The sequence below is a fragment of the Protopterus annectens genome, chromosome 16.part0 (assembly GCF_019279795.1).
Source record: "Protopterus annectens isolate FY-2018-M chromosome 16.part0, PAN1.0, whole genome shotgun sequence".
Taxonomy (NCBI): Eukaryota; Metazoa; Chordata; order Ceratodontiformes; family Protopteridae; genus Protopterus; species Protopterus annectens.
The window spans coordinates 518,091,817-518,108,456 of NC_056750.1; the positions used below are offsets into that span (position 1 = coordinate 518,091,817).

Below are 16,640 nucleotides of genomic sequence, written 5' to 3' on the forward strand. Positions count from 1 at the left end.
TTCTGAGGGTGTATTCAGGCCTATGGACTTGCATTTTAAACCGACGCCTCCTTCTTCACTTAGGCATAAATCTCGAACCATGCCTAAAAAAACGACTCCCAGGCCACGTGCACAGGCCTCTATACCTAAAAAACAAATGATAAGAATGGCTGAAGATCTAATTACTCTAATCAGGGGTAGCCACCCCCCCCCCCTTCTAAGAGGCCTAGGACTGAAGTTGTTTCTGAATCTTCTGACCAGGATACTGTTTTTTCTGAGTCTTCTGATGATCTGGATGTGCCCTTATCTACTTATGAGGATTCTGATGCAGAGGACTCTATTCCCTCTGCCTTCCCTCCAGAGGATTTTTCTTTTGGTGAAACCTTACATACTCTTAACGGAGCATTTCCATTGGGAAAGCCAGGATTTTTCTGATTCAAAAAAGAGGCTCAGGGATTTCTTACTCCTGCCTCAGCATAGGCCTTTAGCTATTCCTCCTGTACTAGACATTGTTGATGCTTTTTTGGAATTTAGTTTGGCCCCTGATTCCTTGCCTCCTGCTTCCAGAAAACCTGACAGAGATACTACAGGGTCCCTGAATCACACAAGTTCCTTTTTAAAAATTCTGTTGCGGATCCAGAGATTATTTCTGAGGGGCCCAAGGGCATTAAGGCTTCTACTGCTAAAAATTGTACCCCTTCTGATATAGAGACTCCAGGGCGGTGGATAGATGGGGTAAGGAGGTTTACACTTCTGCAACCTTGGCCATTAGGACTTTAAACTGTCAGTTTTGTATATTAAAGAATCAGCAACATGTTATTGGATTGCTTAAACAGAAAATTATGTTTATTCCTGATTGTGTGGAAAGTAAAGAATTACAGGATTTAATGCTTTCTGCTGAACAGGTTGGAAAACATACTTTGAAGTGTTGTTTTGATTCATTAGAGGCCTCTTGCAGGGCTGCTGTTACTGGGTCTGTGCTCAGAAGGTATGCTTGGCCTAAGGAGCAATCTTTACCCTGATCTAAAGCTAAATTGTTGGATGCTCCCTTAAATCAGGACCGCCTGTTTGGCAACAAGGCTGAGGAAGTTCTTAAAAAGATGGAAGATAAAGCTAAATCTATGCAAGCTGTTAAAGATTTCTTACAAGTTCAGCCTCCTAGATTTAGTAGGCACTAGCCCTCAAAAAATTGGTCCTTTCCAGCCCCTTCCAAGTCTTCTCAAGCCAAACCCAGACACAACAGAAACCTCAAGTTTCAGTCCCAGGGGACACACAGGACTAAGTAGTGGGGGGCCTCCACTTCCAAATCTGGGAGTAATAAGACCCCCCCCCTATGGTAACTGTCTTAGTGACTTCCTTTTAAAATTTCCAAGCACTTATCAGCTGGCTGCCCCTTTGGGGGGAAAGATTGCTCCTCATTGCAAGAACTGGGAGCTCATTACCCAGAACAAATGGGTTTTAAATATAGTGTCCCAGGGATACAGAATTCACTTCCACATGTTGCCAGCACCAAACGGGTGGCCGGTCCTACCCCCAAATCAGTGGGCAGACGCCCAAAAACAAATACTTTCTCTTAAGCATGGGGGCTATGCAGTTGGTACCAGAAGAGGAAAAGGGACAAGGTTTCTACTAGAGACTTTTCCTGGTACCCAGAAAAGACAATTCATGGCATCCTATCCTGGACCTGTCTACATTAAACACCTTTTTGGAGAGTCTAAAATTCAAGAGGCTGACTCTTCACCAGTTGCTTCCTATGCTAGGCAAAGACGCCTGGTTGGCAACACTAGATTTAAAAGAAGCACACCAGCACATCCTAATCCGGGAATCTTGCAGAAGATACCTTCTCTTCAAAGCAGGCTACACACGCTATCAGTTCTCTGCACTGCCCTTTGGCTTATCTGCTGCGCCCAGGGTATTCACAAAGTGCCTAGCTCCAGTTTTTGCATTTTGCAGGCAAAGAAATATTCAAATATACCCATACCTGGACGATTGCCTAATTCAGGCATACTTTTGAATCATCTGGCCTTTGTACAAAGGGTTCTAACTTGTCTGGGGTACACCATAAATGAAAAGAAATCTCACCTGGTACCCTGTCAACAAATTATATTCCTAGGAGCAAGCTTGAATACAACTTCCCAGATGGCTTACCTCATGCCAGTGAAACAAATTCATTTGACAACGTACTTCAAAACAAGTGGCCACACAAACCCTGCTATATCTGCAAGACAAATACTGTGCAAGCCTTGGGGTTCATGGCTTCCTGCATTCTTCTAATTACATATGCAAGGCTGCATGTGAGGAAACTACAGTGGTATCTAAAAAGCCTATGGTGTCAACATTCTCAGGATCTAGAAGCAATGATCCCCTATCATTCCTTGCCTATGCCTATAGTTCCTTTGGCGGCCAGAGGCCTGCCACCAAAACAAGGGACTAACTTTCACACCACCCCCTGCCGCCCAAACCCTAACAGACACATCAGACTATGCATGGGGGGCTCACCTGGCAGGGAAGTGCATTCAGGGCAAATGGAATCCAAGTCAAATGCACCTACATATCAATGAAAAAGAAATGTTAGCTGTACAGAATGCTCTGACAGCCTTCAAGGACCACATTCTTCCAGGACAACTAATGGTAAAGACAACACCACTGTTATGTGGTACATAAACAAACAGGGAGGTACACATTCTTACCCCATCTGCAGACTAGCCATGGCATTGTGGAACACAGCCTTGAACTACCAGGTGCACCTTCAAGCTCAATTCCTGCCAGGAAAACTAAATACACTGGCAGACGGATTAAGCAGAAACCTCATGGACCCACACGAGTGGAAACTGGAATCAAGGGTTTTCAACATGTTGACAAGCAAATGTGAAAACCCAGATATGGACCTATTTGCCTTTCCTCAGAACTAGCAATTGGACAAATTTTGCACAAGGACTCCCCACAAACAAGCCTAGAAAGTGGCTGCTCTGTCCTTCAGCGGGAAAAACCTATCAGTCTATGCCTCCCCCCCCTGTCTCTGCTCTCCAAAGTACTACTAAAAATCAAACAGGACAAACCAAGGATGATTTTGATTGCTTTAAATTGGCCACACCAACACTGGTGTACCCCCTCCTGCGCAGTGTGTCATGGCTATCCCCATGGCACCTGCCTCAGACTCATTCCCTGTTGTCCCAGCAGGAGAACCAGATTCTGCACCCTCAGCTTCTAACACTGAACCTTGCAGCCTGGCTAATTACCTAATCTCTCCTTCACCATCCCTCAGTAAACCTGTGATAGATATCATTTTAGAGGCAAGGAGGCCTAGTACTAGAAAATCTTATGCTGAAAAATGGAAAAGATTCTGTGCCTGGAACCAATCTCAAGGGATGAGCACAGCAGCGCCCAATTTACCTCAGATTTTACAACACTTAACTGAGATGCTTCACAAGGGCCTGTCTTTTTCTTCCATTAAAGTCCACGCCTCAGCCATTTCAGCTCATTATAACACAGAACCTCCCCTCTTCTCACATCCACTGCTCTGCAGTTCCTCAGAGGGGCCAAAATTTTGAGACCACCCAGGAGAGCTCCAACCCCAGCCTGGGGACCTTAACTTTGTTTTGGAGAAACTCACACTACCGCCTTTTGAGCCAGCTGCTATTGCGGACTTAAAATTTCTTTCTTGGAAAACAGCTTTCCTTTTAGCAATCACTTCACCTCGAAGGGTATCTGAATTACAGGGCCTTATGGCAGTGGAGCCTTTCATCATCTTTCATGCGGACAGGGTGTCCCTCAGAACCAATCCATCCTTCATGCCCTAGGTGGTATCCAGTGTGGCTCTTAATCAGGCCATTAATTTGCCAACCTTCTTTCCCAATCCACAGAACAAAGGGGAACGGATACTGCATTCCTTAGATGTGCACAGACAACTTAGATTTTACTTGGACAGGACTAAACCTCAAAGGAAATCTGAAAAACTGCTGGTGGCATTTGCTGCAGGGGCAGAGGGGAAGGCTATTTCAAAGCAAACCATTTCTAAATGGATAGGCCATTGCATTCATTTCTGCTATAAGCACCATGGAAAACCTATACCCCAGGGGATCAGACCTCACTCCACCAGGGCTGCATCTAACTCTACAGCCTTTCTCAGAGGCGTACCTACCAGGGACATCCTAGAAGCTGCTTCCTGGAGTTCTGTACATACCTTCAGCAAGCATTAACATTTGCCAGTTTTCTTTAAATCCAGAGCTGGCTTTTCACTGCAGTCTTGCAGGTCCTTATAGCTGGTCCTAATGCTATTTAAATTCCTCTTCCCAACCATAGCTTTGGGAATCTACCCAAATGTAATGACCAACAGTGAAACACTAACATAGTACAGTTGTGTAGACTTACCATAAATTTAGATGTTAGAGTGTATTTACTATTGCAGTCCTGGTTACCCTCCCTCCAGCTACCTAACTTCTTTTGGTTATACCTCTACTTTCCTTTACTATGCTTAAAGCTTTTTGGTGTATTTGCTTTTTTTGTTGGAGGTATATCATTGTACTTTTATATTTAATTGCTTCCCATTAGGGGGGCACCTGACATCTGGGGCAAGAAAAACTGATATTGTGGCATCGGCTGCATGTGTTATACCCCTGACGTCATGGAAGAAGGGATAGCAACCGACGCAGGACCCAAGATTTTGTTAATCAGGCCGACTGAGGGCTACCTGCAAGCAGATAATGCAATGACTGCAACAGTGAATACACTTGAACGTCTACATTTATGGTAAGTGTACACAACTGTACTTTCTCCAAGGATGCTTGGCTAGCCACTCTAGATCTGAAATATTCCTATTAGGGAATCATATAGGAAATAGCTCAGTTTCAGGGCAGGATTTCAACACTTTCAGTTCTGTGTGCTTCCCTTTGGCTTATTTACTGCTCTCTAAGAGTTTTCACAAAATGTCTGGCTCCAGCCATTGCCTTTTGCAGACAAAGGAATATCTAGATTTACCCATACTTGGGCAACTGCCTTATTCAGGCAGACAGCCAGGAAAAGCTGCTGAAGCACTTGGCCTTTGTAAAAATCCTAACAACTTCCCTAGGGTACACAATCAACCAAAAGAAATCCAAATAGGTGCCCCCCAAAGGATTATCTTCCTGGGAGCAAGCCTGGACACAGCATCCCAGATGGCATTCCTTCCGCCCGAAAAACAAAATGTTCATCGTGTTTCACTGTTGCAGTCATTACTCTTGGGTTATCCTGCTGGCAGGCTACCTGCAGTCGGCCAGAATTCCAAAGTCTTGGTCCAGCGTTGGTTGCTCTCGCCTCTTCCCTGACGTCCGTGCGTCAGGGGTATAAAAGATGTAGCCGACGCCATTTTCTTCAGTCTTTCTTGCCACGCGGTGCCCGAAGCAAAAGCAGTTTGCAAGTGCCAGTCAGCCGTCTCCTGAGATTTTCAAATCCGAATTTCAGAACCGGAGTCTTCATTAAAGCTAAGTACTCCATTGGGGAAACTTTTTTTCTTGCTCCAGACCGATGTCAGAAAAAGTTAACAATTGTATTTCTTGTGGGAAGCAAATACCTCATAAGGATTATTCTTTTGGGGAGACCCTGCATACCATGATGGAGCATTTCCACTGGGAGAGCAGAGATTATTCTGAATCTAAGAAAAGGCTCAGAGACTTTCTGCTTCTTCCTCAGCACAGACCCCATTGCTATTCCTCCTGTTCTAGACATTGTAGATGTATTTTCAGAGTCCGGCCTGTCTCCTGACTCTCTACCCCCTGCACCTGCTAAGCCAGACAGATACTACAGGGTCCCGGATTTTCATAAATTCCTATATAAAAACCCCGCTGCTGACCCAGAAACTATATCTCAGGGTCCCAAAGGGGCCAAAGCTTCCATTGCAAAAAACCCTGTCCCCTCTGATGGGGATTCTAGGGCTCTGGATAGATGGGGGGAAAAAAGTTTACACTTCTGCTACCTTGGCTGTAAGGGCTTTAAATTGTCAGTTTCATTTGCTTGAATATCAGCAATATTTAATGTCACTGCTTAAACAGAAATTGTTGACAAATACTGAATGTTCAGAGAACAAGGAAATGCAGGATTTATTGCATGCAGCTGAAGAAGTGGGAAAGCATACTTTGCAATGTGGTTATGATTCACTGGAGGCCTCTTGCAGGGCCGCTGTTACAGGTTCTGTTATTAGAAGGCATGCTTGGTTAAAGGAACAGAATCTGCCTGATCATGTTAAAGCAAAATTATTAGATGCCCCATTACAGGATGATACTTTGTTTGGTACTAAAGCAGAAGATGTGTTGAAAAAAATGGAGGATAAAGCAAAATCCATGCAGACAGTTAAGGATTTCTTACAGGTACAGCCACCCAGATTTAGCAGGAACTGGCCTTCTAAAAATTGGTCCTTTCCAGTGTCAGACAGACCACAAAGAAGCAGATACAGGTGTCCCAGAGGCAGATCTCAGCCCCAAGGCTCATACAGGCCTAAACAGTGGGATGCTCATACCTCCAAAAGTGGAGAAGACAAATCACAACCTTACAGGAAACAGTCCCAATGACTTTCCTTTGCCAGATCCAAGCACTTTTCTTTTGGCAGCCCCCTTAGGGGGAAAACTGGCACTTTTTTCATCAAATTGGCAAATGGTTACCCAAGACAAATGGGTCTTGAACATAGTGTCCCAAGGCTACAGGTTCCATTTTCACACCCTACCAAGGTCAAAAGGTATGCCAGACCTGCCACACAATCAATGGGCAGAGGCAGAAAAGCAAATTACAGCCCTCATGGACATGAGAGCCATTCATCAAAGTACCACAACAAGAGCAGGGGCAAGGATTTTACTCCAGACTTTTCTTAGTGCCCAGAAAGGACAAAACCTGGAGAACAGTACTGGACCTGTCTATACTAAATACGTTTCTGGAAGTTCCAAAATTCAAGATGTTGACTCTACAGCAGATACTGGCCTGGCTGGGAAAGAAGGCTTGGCTCGTAACTTTGGACCTAAAAGAGGCATACATGCATGTCCCAATCGGACAATCTTGCAGAAGATACCTCATATTCATAGCTGGATCAATGCACTACCAATTCTCTGCACTGCCCTTTGGCTTATCTACTGTGCCCAGGGTCTTCACAAAATGCCTAGCACCAGTAATTGCATTTTGCAGACAAAGCGGAATTCAAATGTATCCCTACTTGGATGACTGCCTTATTCAAGTAGAGAACAAAGACATTCTTCTGAAGTATCTGGCATTTGTAAAAAGATTACTAATCAGCCTAGAGTACACAGTAAACAAAAATAAATCAAAACTAGTGCCCTCTCAGATAATATTCCTGGGTGCAAGCTTAAATACAACTGCCCAGCTGGCTTATCTCATGCCAGACAAACAAAAACAACTGACTTCTTACTTAAAAAAAAAAATTGGCAACAAAGACCCAGTTAACTGCAAGGAAAATCCTGCAGGCCTTGGGTTTCATGGCATCCTGCATTCTACTAATTCTATATGCCAGACTGCATATGAGGAAACTACAATGGTATCTAAAAAGTGTTTGGACTCAGCATTGCCACAGCCTGGAAACAGTAATTACACTCATTCCCTGCCTGCAACAGGAGTTTCGATGGTGGGCAGAGGCCTGTCACCACAAGGGTCTGCCATTCAGTTTACCCACAGCCAGACAGACGCTGACAACGGATGCATCAGATTATGCCTGGGGGTCCCTTATGGCAGGAAGATGTATTCAGGGTACATGTCCTGCAAGCCAGATGCAGCTTCACATCAATCAAAAAGGGATGCTAGCTGTTCAGAATGCCCTGACCGCTTTCAAGGATCTTCTTCATCCAGGACAGCTACTGATAAAGACAGACAATACTACGGTCATGTGGTACATAAACAAGCAGGTAGGTGCACATTCCTACCCCCTCTGCAGACGAGCAATGATCTTATGGGACACAGCATTGACTTATCAAATTCACTTGCAAGCACAATTCCTGCCAGGAAAAACAAATACTCTGGCAGACGAACTAAGCAGAAACCTCATGGATCCCCACGAGTGAAAACTGGATCCACAAGTCTTCAGCATGATAACAAGGAAATGGGGATGCCCAGACATAGATCTATTTGCCTCCCCTCACAATTGCCAATTGCAGAGATTTTGCACAAGGATTTATCACAAGCAAGCATGGAGAGTGGACGCCCTATCCTTCAGCTGGAAAAGTCTAACAGTATATGCCTTTCCTCCACTGCCTCTCCTTCCCTGGGTACTCCTAAAGGTCAGACAAGAGAAGCCAAAAATGATACTGACTGCACCAGACTGGCCACACCAGCATTGGTACCCAATCCTAATGAGCTTGTCTCAAGGTCCAGCATGGATATTGCCTCAAACTGCTCACTTGCTGACCCAACAAAGCAATCTGATCCTGCACAGCCAACTCAGGACCTTAAATCTGGCAGCATGGCGGATAATGTAGCCATTCAGAACACTCCTCTTTCAAAAGCTGTTATGGATGTTATCTTGGAGGCCAGGAGGCCCAGTACCCATAAATCTTATGCAGAAAATTGGAAGAGATTCTGTGCTTGGAACCAGGAACAAGGCATTGACACGTGTGTACCAAATATCCCTCAGATTTTACAATACCTAACTGAGATGCTGAACAAAGGCCTTTCTTTTTCATCAATTAAGATTCATGCCTCTGCCATTTCAGCCCATTACAATACGGAACCACCTATCTTTTCTCATCCTTTTAATAAGGCAGTACCTCAGAGGGGCCAAAAACATCAGGCCTCCAAGGAGAGCACCAATTCCGGCATGGGACCTCAGTTATGTCTTGGAAAAACTCACACTGCCTCCTTTTGAGCCAGCCTCAACAGCGGATATAAAATTCTTATCCTGGAAAACAGCTCTGCTTCTAGCAATAACCTCTGCAAGATGAGTCTCTGGAGTTACAAGCACTCATGGCTGTGGAACCTTTTATCATTTTTCATCCAGACAGGGTTTCTCTGAGGACAAACCCAACATTTATGCCTAAGGTGGTGTCCAGTGTGGCCCTCAATCAAACCATTCACTTGCCTACCTTTCATCCAAACCCACAGAACAAGGGTGAGAAAATTCTGCATTTTTTGGACATACACAGGCAGTTACACTTCTACTTGGACAAAACTAAAGCTTTCAGAAAGACTGAGCAACTTTGTGTCATATGCTGCAGGATCACAAGGAAAGGCCATCTCAAAACAGACTATTTCTAAATGGATAGGCCATTGCATCCGTTTCTGTTATTTTCAACATGGCAAGTCAATGCCTAAGGGCATTAGGCCTCATTCTACCAGAGCAACAGCCACTTCAGCAGCCTTCCTCAGAGGAGTACCAACCAAAGACATCTTAGAGGCTGCAATTTGGAGTTCAGTACACACTTTTACAAAGCACTACCACTTACCTCTTTACTCTAAATCCAGAGCAGGCTTTGCCACTGCAGTTCTGCAGGGCCTCATAGCCTCTCCCAATCCTATTTAGCCCAGCCGCCCATCCTCAGCTTTGGGATTCAACCCAAGAGTAATGACTGCAACAGTGAAACATGATGATCATAGTACAGTTGTGTACCTACCATAAATGTAGATGTTAGTGTATTCACTGTTGCAGTCCAGGTTACCCACCCACCATCCTACTTTTCTTTGATGGGACTTATCTGTACTTCTCTATCCTATACAACCTATGTGGTGTATTTGCTTGTAGATGAAAGAATTTTTATTTTTGTGCATGCATACTTATTTGCATATTTTTCAGCCTACCAATTTGGGGGCACCTGACATCTGGAGCAAGAAAAACTGAAGAAAATGGCGTCAGCTGCATCTTTTATACCCCTGGTGCACTGACGTCAGGGAAGAAGCGACAGCAACCGACACCGGACCTAGACTTTGGAATTCTGGCCGACTGTGGGTAGCCTGTCAGCAGGATAACCCAAGAGTAATGACTGCAACAGTGAATACACTCTAACATCTACATTTACGGTAGGTACACAACTGAACGTTTTCTTGACAGCCTACTTCTTTCAACTAGCCACCAGGCCCCAGTTATCTGCAAGGAAGATCATGCAAGCTCTGGGGTTCATGGGGTTCATGGCATTTTGCATACTAATCATTCCATATGCCAGACTGCATATGAGGAAACTTCACTGGTACCTAAAAAGTACTTGGTGTCAACACTCTCAAGACCTGCAAACTCTAATCTGTAATTCCTTGCCTCAGAAAAGATTTTCTTTGGTGGGCAACAGCATGCTCCCACAACAAAAGGACTGTTTTTCTCACCACCACCCCCGCCACCCAGACCCTCAACACAGACTCATCAGACTGCTTTGGGTGCACACCTGGATGGCAGGTGCATATAGGGCCAATGGAGCCCGCAGCAAATCCCTCTGCACATCAACCAAAAACAGATGATGGCTGTCCAGCATGCCTTGATAGCTTTTCAAACCCCTTCCTTCCCCACGGTCTCTCCTGATGATAACAGACTGCACCACTGTGATATGGTATATCAACAAGCAGAGAGGGACTCACACCTACCCTCTATGCAGGCTGGCCATGACCCTTTAGCACACAGCCTTTGCCATGCACCTACACTTGTTAGCACAATTCCTACCAGGCACTCTCAACTCTCTGGCAGACCAATTAAGCAGAAATCTTCTGGACCCACACGAGTGGCAGCTCAACAGAAGAACCCTCACCCTAATAACTCAGGAATGGGGCACCCCTCTTTGCCTCCCACACCAACCATCAGCTCCACAAATTCTGCACCAGGGAGCAGCACTGCATGGCTTGGAAAGTGGATGCCCTGTCCTTCCCCTGGGTCAGTCTATTGGTGTATGCCTTTTCTCCACTACCTCTCATCCCCAGGGTACTGCTTTAAATAAAGGAGGAAAAACCAAGGACAATTCTTATATCTCCAGAATGGCTTCGCCAGCACTGTTACCCCTTGTTGCGCAGCCATTCCCCACTGCCACCATGGCATCTTCCTCAGATTCCAAACAACCTGACCCAGAGGGAAGGGGAATTCATGTATCCCCAATTGCAGACACTCAGTTTGGCAGTTTGGCTTATTCCTTAACCCCAGATCAATCTGCCAACCACAATAAACAGGGTCTAGATGTTATCCGCAAGGCCAGACGCCCTAGCACTAGAAAGTCTTATGCTGACAAATGAAAAGGTTTCTGCACCTGGATCCAGGCTAAGGGAGCCAGTACGGCACAGCCCTCCCTCCCATCCTGGGTTACTTAGCTGACTTTCTACACAGTGGCCTGTTTTTCGGGTCTATGTCAGAACATCGAAGTATTAAAACTTTGAATGTTCTGATATCGAACACTATTCAGCAAACGCTAAGAATAGCGAAGCTGCAGAACAGCGAATTCTTTCCTCAGGAAAGATTTCAGTTTGCCATTTCTGTGGCTTTGCTATTCTTAGCGCTGTTGTGGAAAGTTATGAGTTGGGTTCAGGTAAGTGTGCGGTTGTACGTTAGGATTAGGGATGGGTTAAGTGAGTTAGGGTTAGGGCGCAGAATAGGCGTGTGTGTGTGTTTAGGGTTCGGGGCAGTTTAAGTGAGTTAGGGCGCGGGTTAGGTGACTCTGCAATAGTGACGGATCTTAGGGTTAGGGTTTGGGTTAAGGTAGGTAGTAGTGTATGTTTAGTTTAGTGTAGCGTTAGATGTAGGAATTTAAGTGTGTGTTGTGTGGTTGCTGTTTATTTGATGTGCTTGTGTTGTGTATATGTGTTTCGGAGCAGCGAATATTTTCCATGGGAAAAAATTCGCTGTTCGGAATGTTCAATATTTTCATGTTTAGATGTTTTGGGGCCGATGAAATAGCGCTCGCTATTTTCATCTTTCGATAACATGATATAAACGCTATTTTCCTCCTCTATAAAAATTCATACCTCTGCTATTTCTGCTCATTTTCCCACTGAGCAGCCCCTTTTCTCACACCCTTTGATTAGACAGTTCCTAAGAGGGGCCAACAACTTGAGGCCACCCAGAAGGGCACCAACCCCAGCTTGGGACCTTAACTTTGTATTGGAAAAGTTTACCCTACCCCTTTTCGAACCAGTTTCTTCTGCAGATCTAAGTTTTCTCTCCTGGAAGACAGCATTCCTTCTGGCCATCACTTCAGCCAGAAGAGTCTCCGAGCTGCAAGCGCTCATGGCTGTGGAACCCTTCATCATCTTCCATGCTGATTGGGTATCCCTTCGAACTAATCCATCCTTCATGCCCAAGGTGGTGTTCACTGTGGCTCTCAACCAATCCATCCATTTGCCCACCTTTTTTCCTTATCCCCAGAACAAGGGGGAAGTATTCTGCGCTGTCTAGATGTGCAGACAGCTCAGATTTTATATAGACAGGACTAAATCTTTCAGAAAGTCTGATCAATTGCTGGTTAGCTTTGCTGCAGGGGCAGAAGGCAAAGCTATGTCCAAGCAATCCATTTCCAAATGGATAGCACACTGCATCTATTTACGCTACAAACAACATGGAAATCCTCCCTCCAAGGGAGTTAGGACTCACTCCACCAGAGCAATCTCCACCTGTCCTGCTTTCCTCAGAGGAGTCCCCACCAGGGACATCCTGGTGGCTGCCACCTGGACATCTGGTCACACTTTTACCAAGCATTACCACCAACCTCTCTTCTCCAAATCCAGGGCAGGGTTTGCCTCTGCAGTCTTCCAGGGCATTTTAGCAAGCCCCTAGTTCTTTGACTGCCTCCACCCATCTCCTCAGCTTTGGTAATCAACCCAAATGTGATGACTGCAACAGTGAAAATTGAAGAACATAGTACAGTTGTGTACACTTACCATAAATGTAGATGTTACGAGTGTTTTCACTGTTGCAGTCCTGGTTTCTCTCTCTTCTCTTAAATTACAAGGTACATATTGGTATTTACTTTCTACTTGTGGGGTTCTTCCACCAGAACCTGTCTCCTACTTGGGGGCTCCTAACAGGTTAGGGCAGGAAAAACTGATGTAATGGCGTCGGCTGCCTTACTTTATACTACTGACGACCTGACGTCAGTCTTGAAGCGACAGCAGTCAACATAGAAATACTAAACCTCTGGTATTTGGGCCGGCCGAGGGCTACCCTGGTGTAGGGATAACACAGATGTGATGAATGCAACAGTGAATACACTCATCTGCATTTATGGTAAGTGTACACACCTGTACTTTATCACTAGGCATCTGTCACCTTGGTAATTTTATATAATCTATAAAAGTTTAATTTTGTGTTGCAGCTTCTTGTACACTGGATTTTGCAGTTCACATTATCTGTGCGACTTAACTTCAAAGAGAGTCCTTTTTTAAGTAGCCGTTAGGTCAGCCAGGAGTATTTCAAAACTTCAAACTTTTAAGTGCAAAAAACCTTTGGTAATCGTCCACAGACAAAGAATCAGTGTGAAAACAAAGCCTTCATTTTTATGCTTATGATAGTGTCATAGGTAGAAACATCTAACTTGAAACCTCGTTTTCTTCCCCATAAAACAAGTGGGAACGACTACTGTATTCCCTTGCCCATCTACCAGTATCTTAGCTATTACCTGGCTAAGACAAAGCAATCAGACAGAATGGCTGTTTGTGTCCTTGCAATCAGGAAAAATAGTCTTGCTGTTCTGCATGCAGTCAGGCACATTCTTCTAGAGTAACTACCACTGTGGCTACCTTCTTTAAGAAAATTTTATTCCAAAGCATTTACGAGACCACATGGTGAACCTCATTCCACACTTTCTGCAGATACTGTAAACTCAGCCTTTATTCTGAGAGTATTTTTTGCCTCTGCCATACTACAAGTATTGCGGTAACCCTACTCCATGTGTCAGTATTTTTCATTTCACTCTACTGCTGCCCTTCAATTAAAGGCATACAATAAAAGTGTTATCCCTGCAGTGAATTTTGTATGTTTATGTGCTCAGATTTCCAAAACAAACAGGTACTTGAGTGTGAGCTCACTGCTGTAGTATAGGTTCCAACTCACCACCCTACAGATGTTAGCAAATCATTCCATTGCGGGGTGAGCTTTTTATTTATTTTGCATATATCTCCTCCACTTTGTTATACTACCTGTACATATTGCAGACCCATAAGGGCTTGTCAAAACAGGGTGCAGGGTGACTTGAGTGATCTGTTCTTGCGGTTGGGGGGCACTTGAACTTCTCTTACACCAAAAAAGAACTGAATGTTTGCCATGAGCATTTTTCCCCTTCGCAGACAGCAAACCATCATCTCGTCCCAGTGCCCCCATCCTGTGTTGGATCTGCCTACCCCTTCTAATATCCCCCTAACTTGCTGTGCCAGGGTTGAGGCCAACAACGATCAAGGGCATCCTGGGGATACACATTATCCTTGCTGCTCAGAGGGAGGGGTGTAATGACCTACCATTATTTTCTCCTCTCCTGGAGCACTTTAGGCAAATGCTCTCCCCCGAGTTAGGACTTTATCTCTCTATGCCATGGCACTAGCTGCTCATGAGCATCTTTGTACCCAGTATTATTTAAGCATCTTTTGAAGTGGAGCTATGCTTTCAGGTACATCTGAACAAAACTTTGTGGAGTGTAGAGAACAGATGTCCTGTCCATGTAAGAAAGCTTACAACTGTAGCAGTGGATCTCCTATTCAAACAGTTACTCTTAATGGTAAATTGTATAAACAGTTTTCGACAACCAAGAGACACATGGTCTTCTTTCCTATGCTTTAAGAAGTAATTCAGTATGGAAGCTGACTCATTTTGGCTCACATTATAGACATTTTCTTGGCAGATGTTCCCACAGCCATGTGGTCATTCTAACACATCTCAGTAAGCACTGTTTGGATCTGCTGTGTAGATGTAGCTGTTTCTTAGACAAGACCATACTTAATGGGATCTTAGCTTCAGCATTTTTTGCCGTGGTTGGCCTTCCTTTATGTACCTGTTTATCAGTGGCTTGAACAATCTTTTCCAGTCATTTAAGAGGAGTTTTGCAGTGGATCTAAAGTAAGATGGTTCTAGTAAATGTTTGCCATATGGGAGAGTGAGACTAACTTCTGAAATGGCTCCCTAGCGTAGTCACAGATGTGCTTCTGTGGCTTTACCTCATGTAGTAATTTATGGAGTTTAGTTGGTGGAGAGAAATTCAGCTGTTGTAGAAAGATGAGTAGGTTCAGCTTAGCACACCGTCTAATCCATCTGCAGGAGCCATTGGCATTGGATTGCAAATGCTTTTTATACCTGAAGCGAACAGGAAAAGATAATTCTGTTGGTTGGTCCACTCCAGAAGTTGTTGAATATCTAAGTACATTGATTATAAGTATGCAGTTTTATTGCTGCTGTAAACCCAGGTTGTAGCTAAAAAATGGCAGTTTAACAATGGTTAACTTTCCTCTCCAAAAATAGTTATCTGGCTGCAACAAATTCTGTTGATATACTTCAGACACCACAGAATAATAACTTGGTAATTTTGGGGGCATACCCCTTCAGACTCCTTCAGATATCAGCTCTGAAATTTTGTATTTTTGGAAGAGTAAGTTTGTGGTTATTTGGTAGTCAAACAACATGGTCATTAATGTACAGTGCTTTTAAGTCAGGCTATGTCAGTACACTTAATTTTGACAGATTTTGGCTTCATTGCAGTGGTGCAGTCATATATGCTGGAGTTGGTTGTAGTTGAAGTGGATATAAAGGGATCCCATGGCACTTACTAAAAAAAAAGTAAGGGGAGTTTCCCAATGCACTGGTCACATTTCCTCTAGTCAGTATGACTATCAACTTCGTCACCTGAAAATAGGCTACTAATCTAGTGGGACTGTGAAAGTTGAGTTAACTGAGTCACGTGTCCATTCATTTAAATGATAGCGGACATATCTCACTGTCTGAATAAACTCATAAAGTAAGTAAACTGTTAAGTTATAAATTAGTTTTGTATTTGATCTTGAATAGTAACATAATGTTCATTGGTGTTAGGATCGTTTAAAAGACCTGAATGGCCAAGCTGATAGCCTCATGACGAGCAGTGCTTTTGACACTTCACAAGTGAAAGATAAACGAGATGCTGTGAACAGTCGTTTTCTGAAAATCAAGAGCATGGCTACAACCCGACGTGCTAAACTGAATGAATCACACCGTCTCCATCAGTTTTTCCGTGACCTTGATGATGAGGAGTCTTGGATCAAGTAAGTAGTACAGATTAGTTATATATATCAAAGATTTTAGCAGTTTAGTTTATTCATCGTGTATGCATTGATCAATTTATTCAACATTTATTTTATTTATTTTTTATGGTTAAGAGTTTATGAGCAACAAAACTTATTAGTTTTTAAATTCAATGAAGTTAATAATAATATACAGTGAACTAACACTGCATTACAGCAATTCATTATAGTTGTTGCACAAATATGCATACATTTTAATCACTGCATACTTTTATTTTTATGTGGAAGTTAATCAAAGTTTTATGAACTATAATCAGACGGTTCATATATAAAAAAGTTTTAATAGCTGTTTAGACTTTACAGTTTGATTGTTTGTAAAGTGGAACAAGCTTATAGACAAGCTGCATTTTATTCATAAATTTATATTTACAAGTTGGTACCAGTAGTTTAACTGTTTTGCACTTTAAAGGCAGTACACGGAAACATTACAGGGTCTACATGATAGTTGTCCGAAGTATCACTCATACATTGCA

At 43.7% G+C, this 16,640-nt stretch overlaps 1 protein-coding gene across 1 annotated transcript in view; it reads left to right on the forward strand.

Annotated features, from left to right (window-relative positions):
• Positions 1-16,640, forward strand: part of SPTAN1 (spectrin alpha, non-erythrocytic 1) — a gene marked incomplete in the record, with an annotated part of 2,849,969 nt that overhangs the window by 1,721,525 nt on the left and 1,111,804 nt on the right. The window contains 1 exon segment of the mRNA XM_044058813.1: positions 15,920-16,128. Within this exon segment, the coding sequence (XP_043914748.1) occupies positions 15,920-16,128 (209 nt within the window).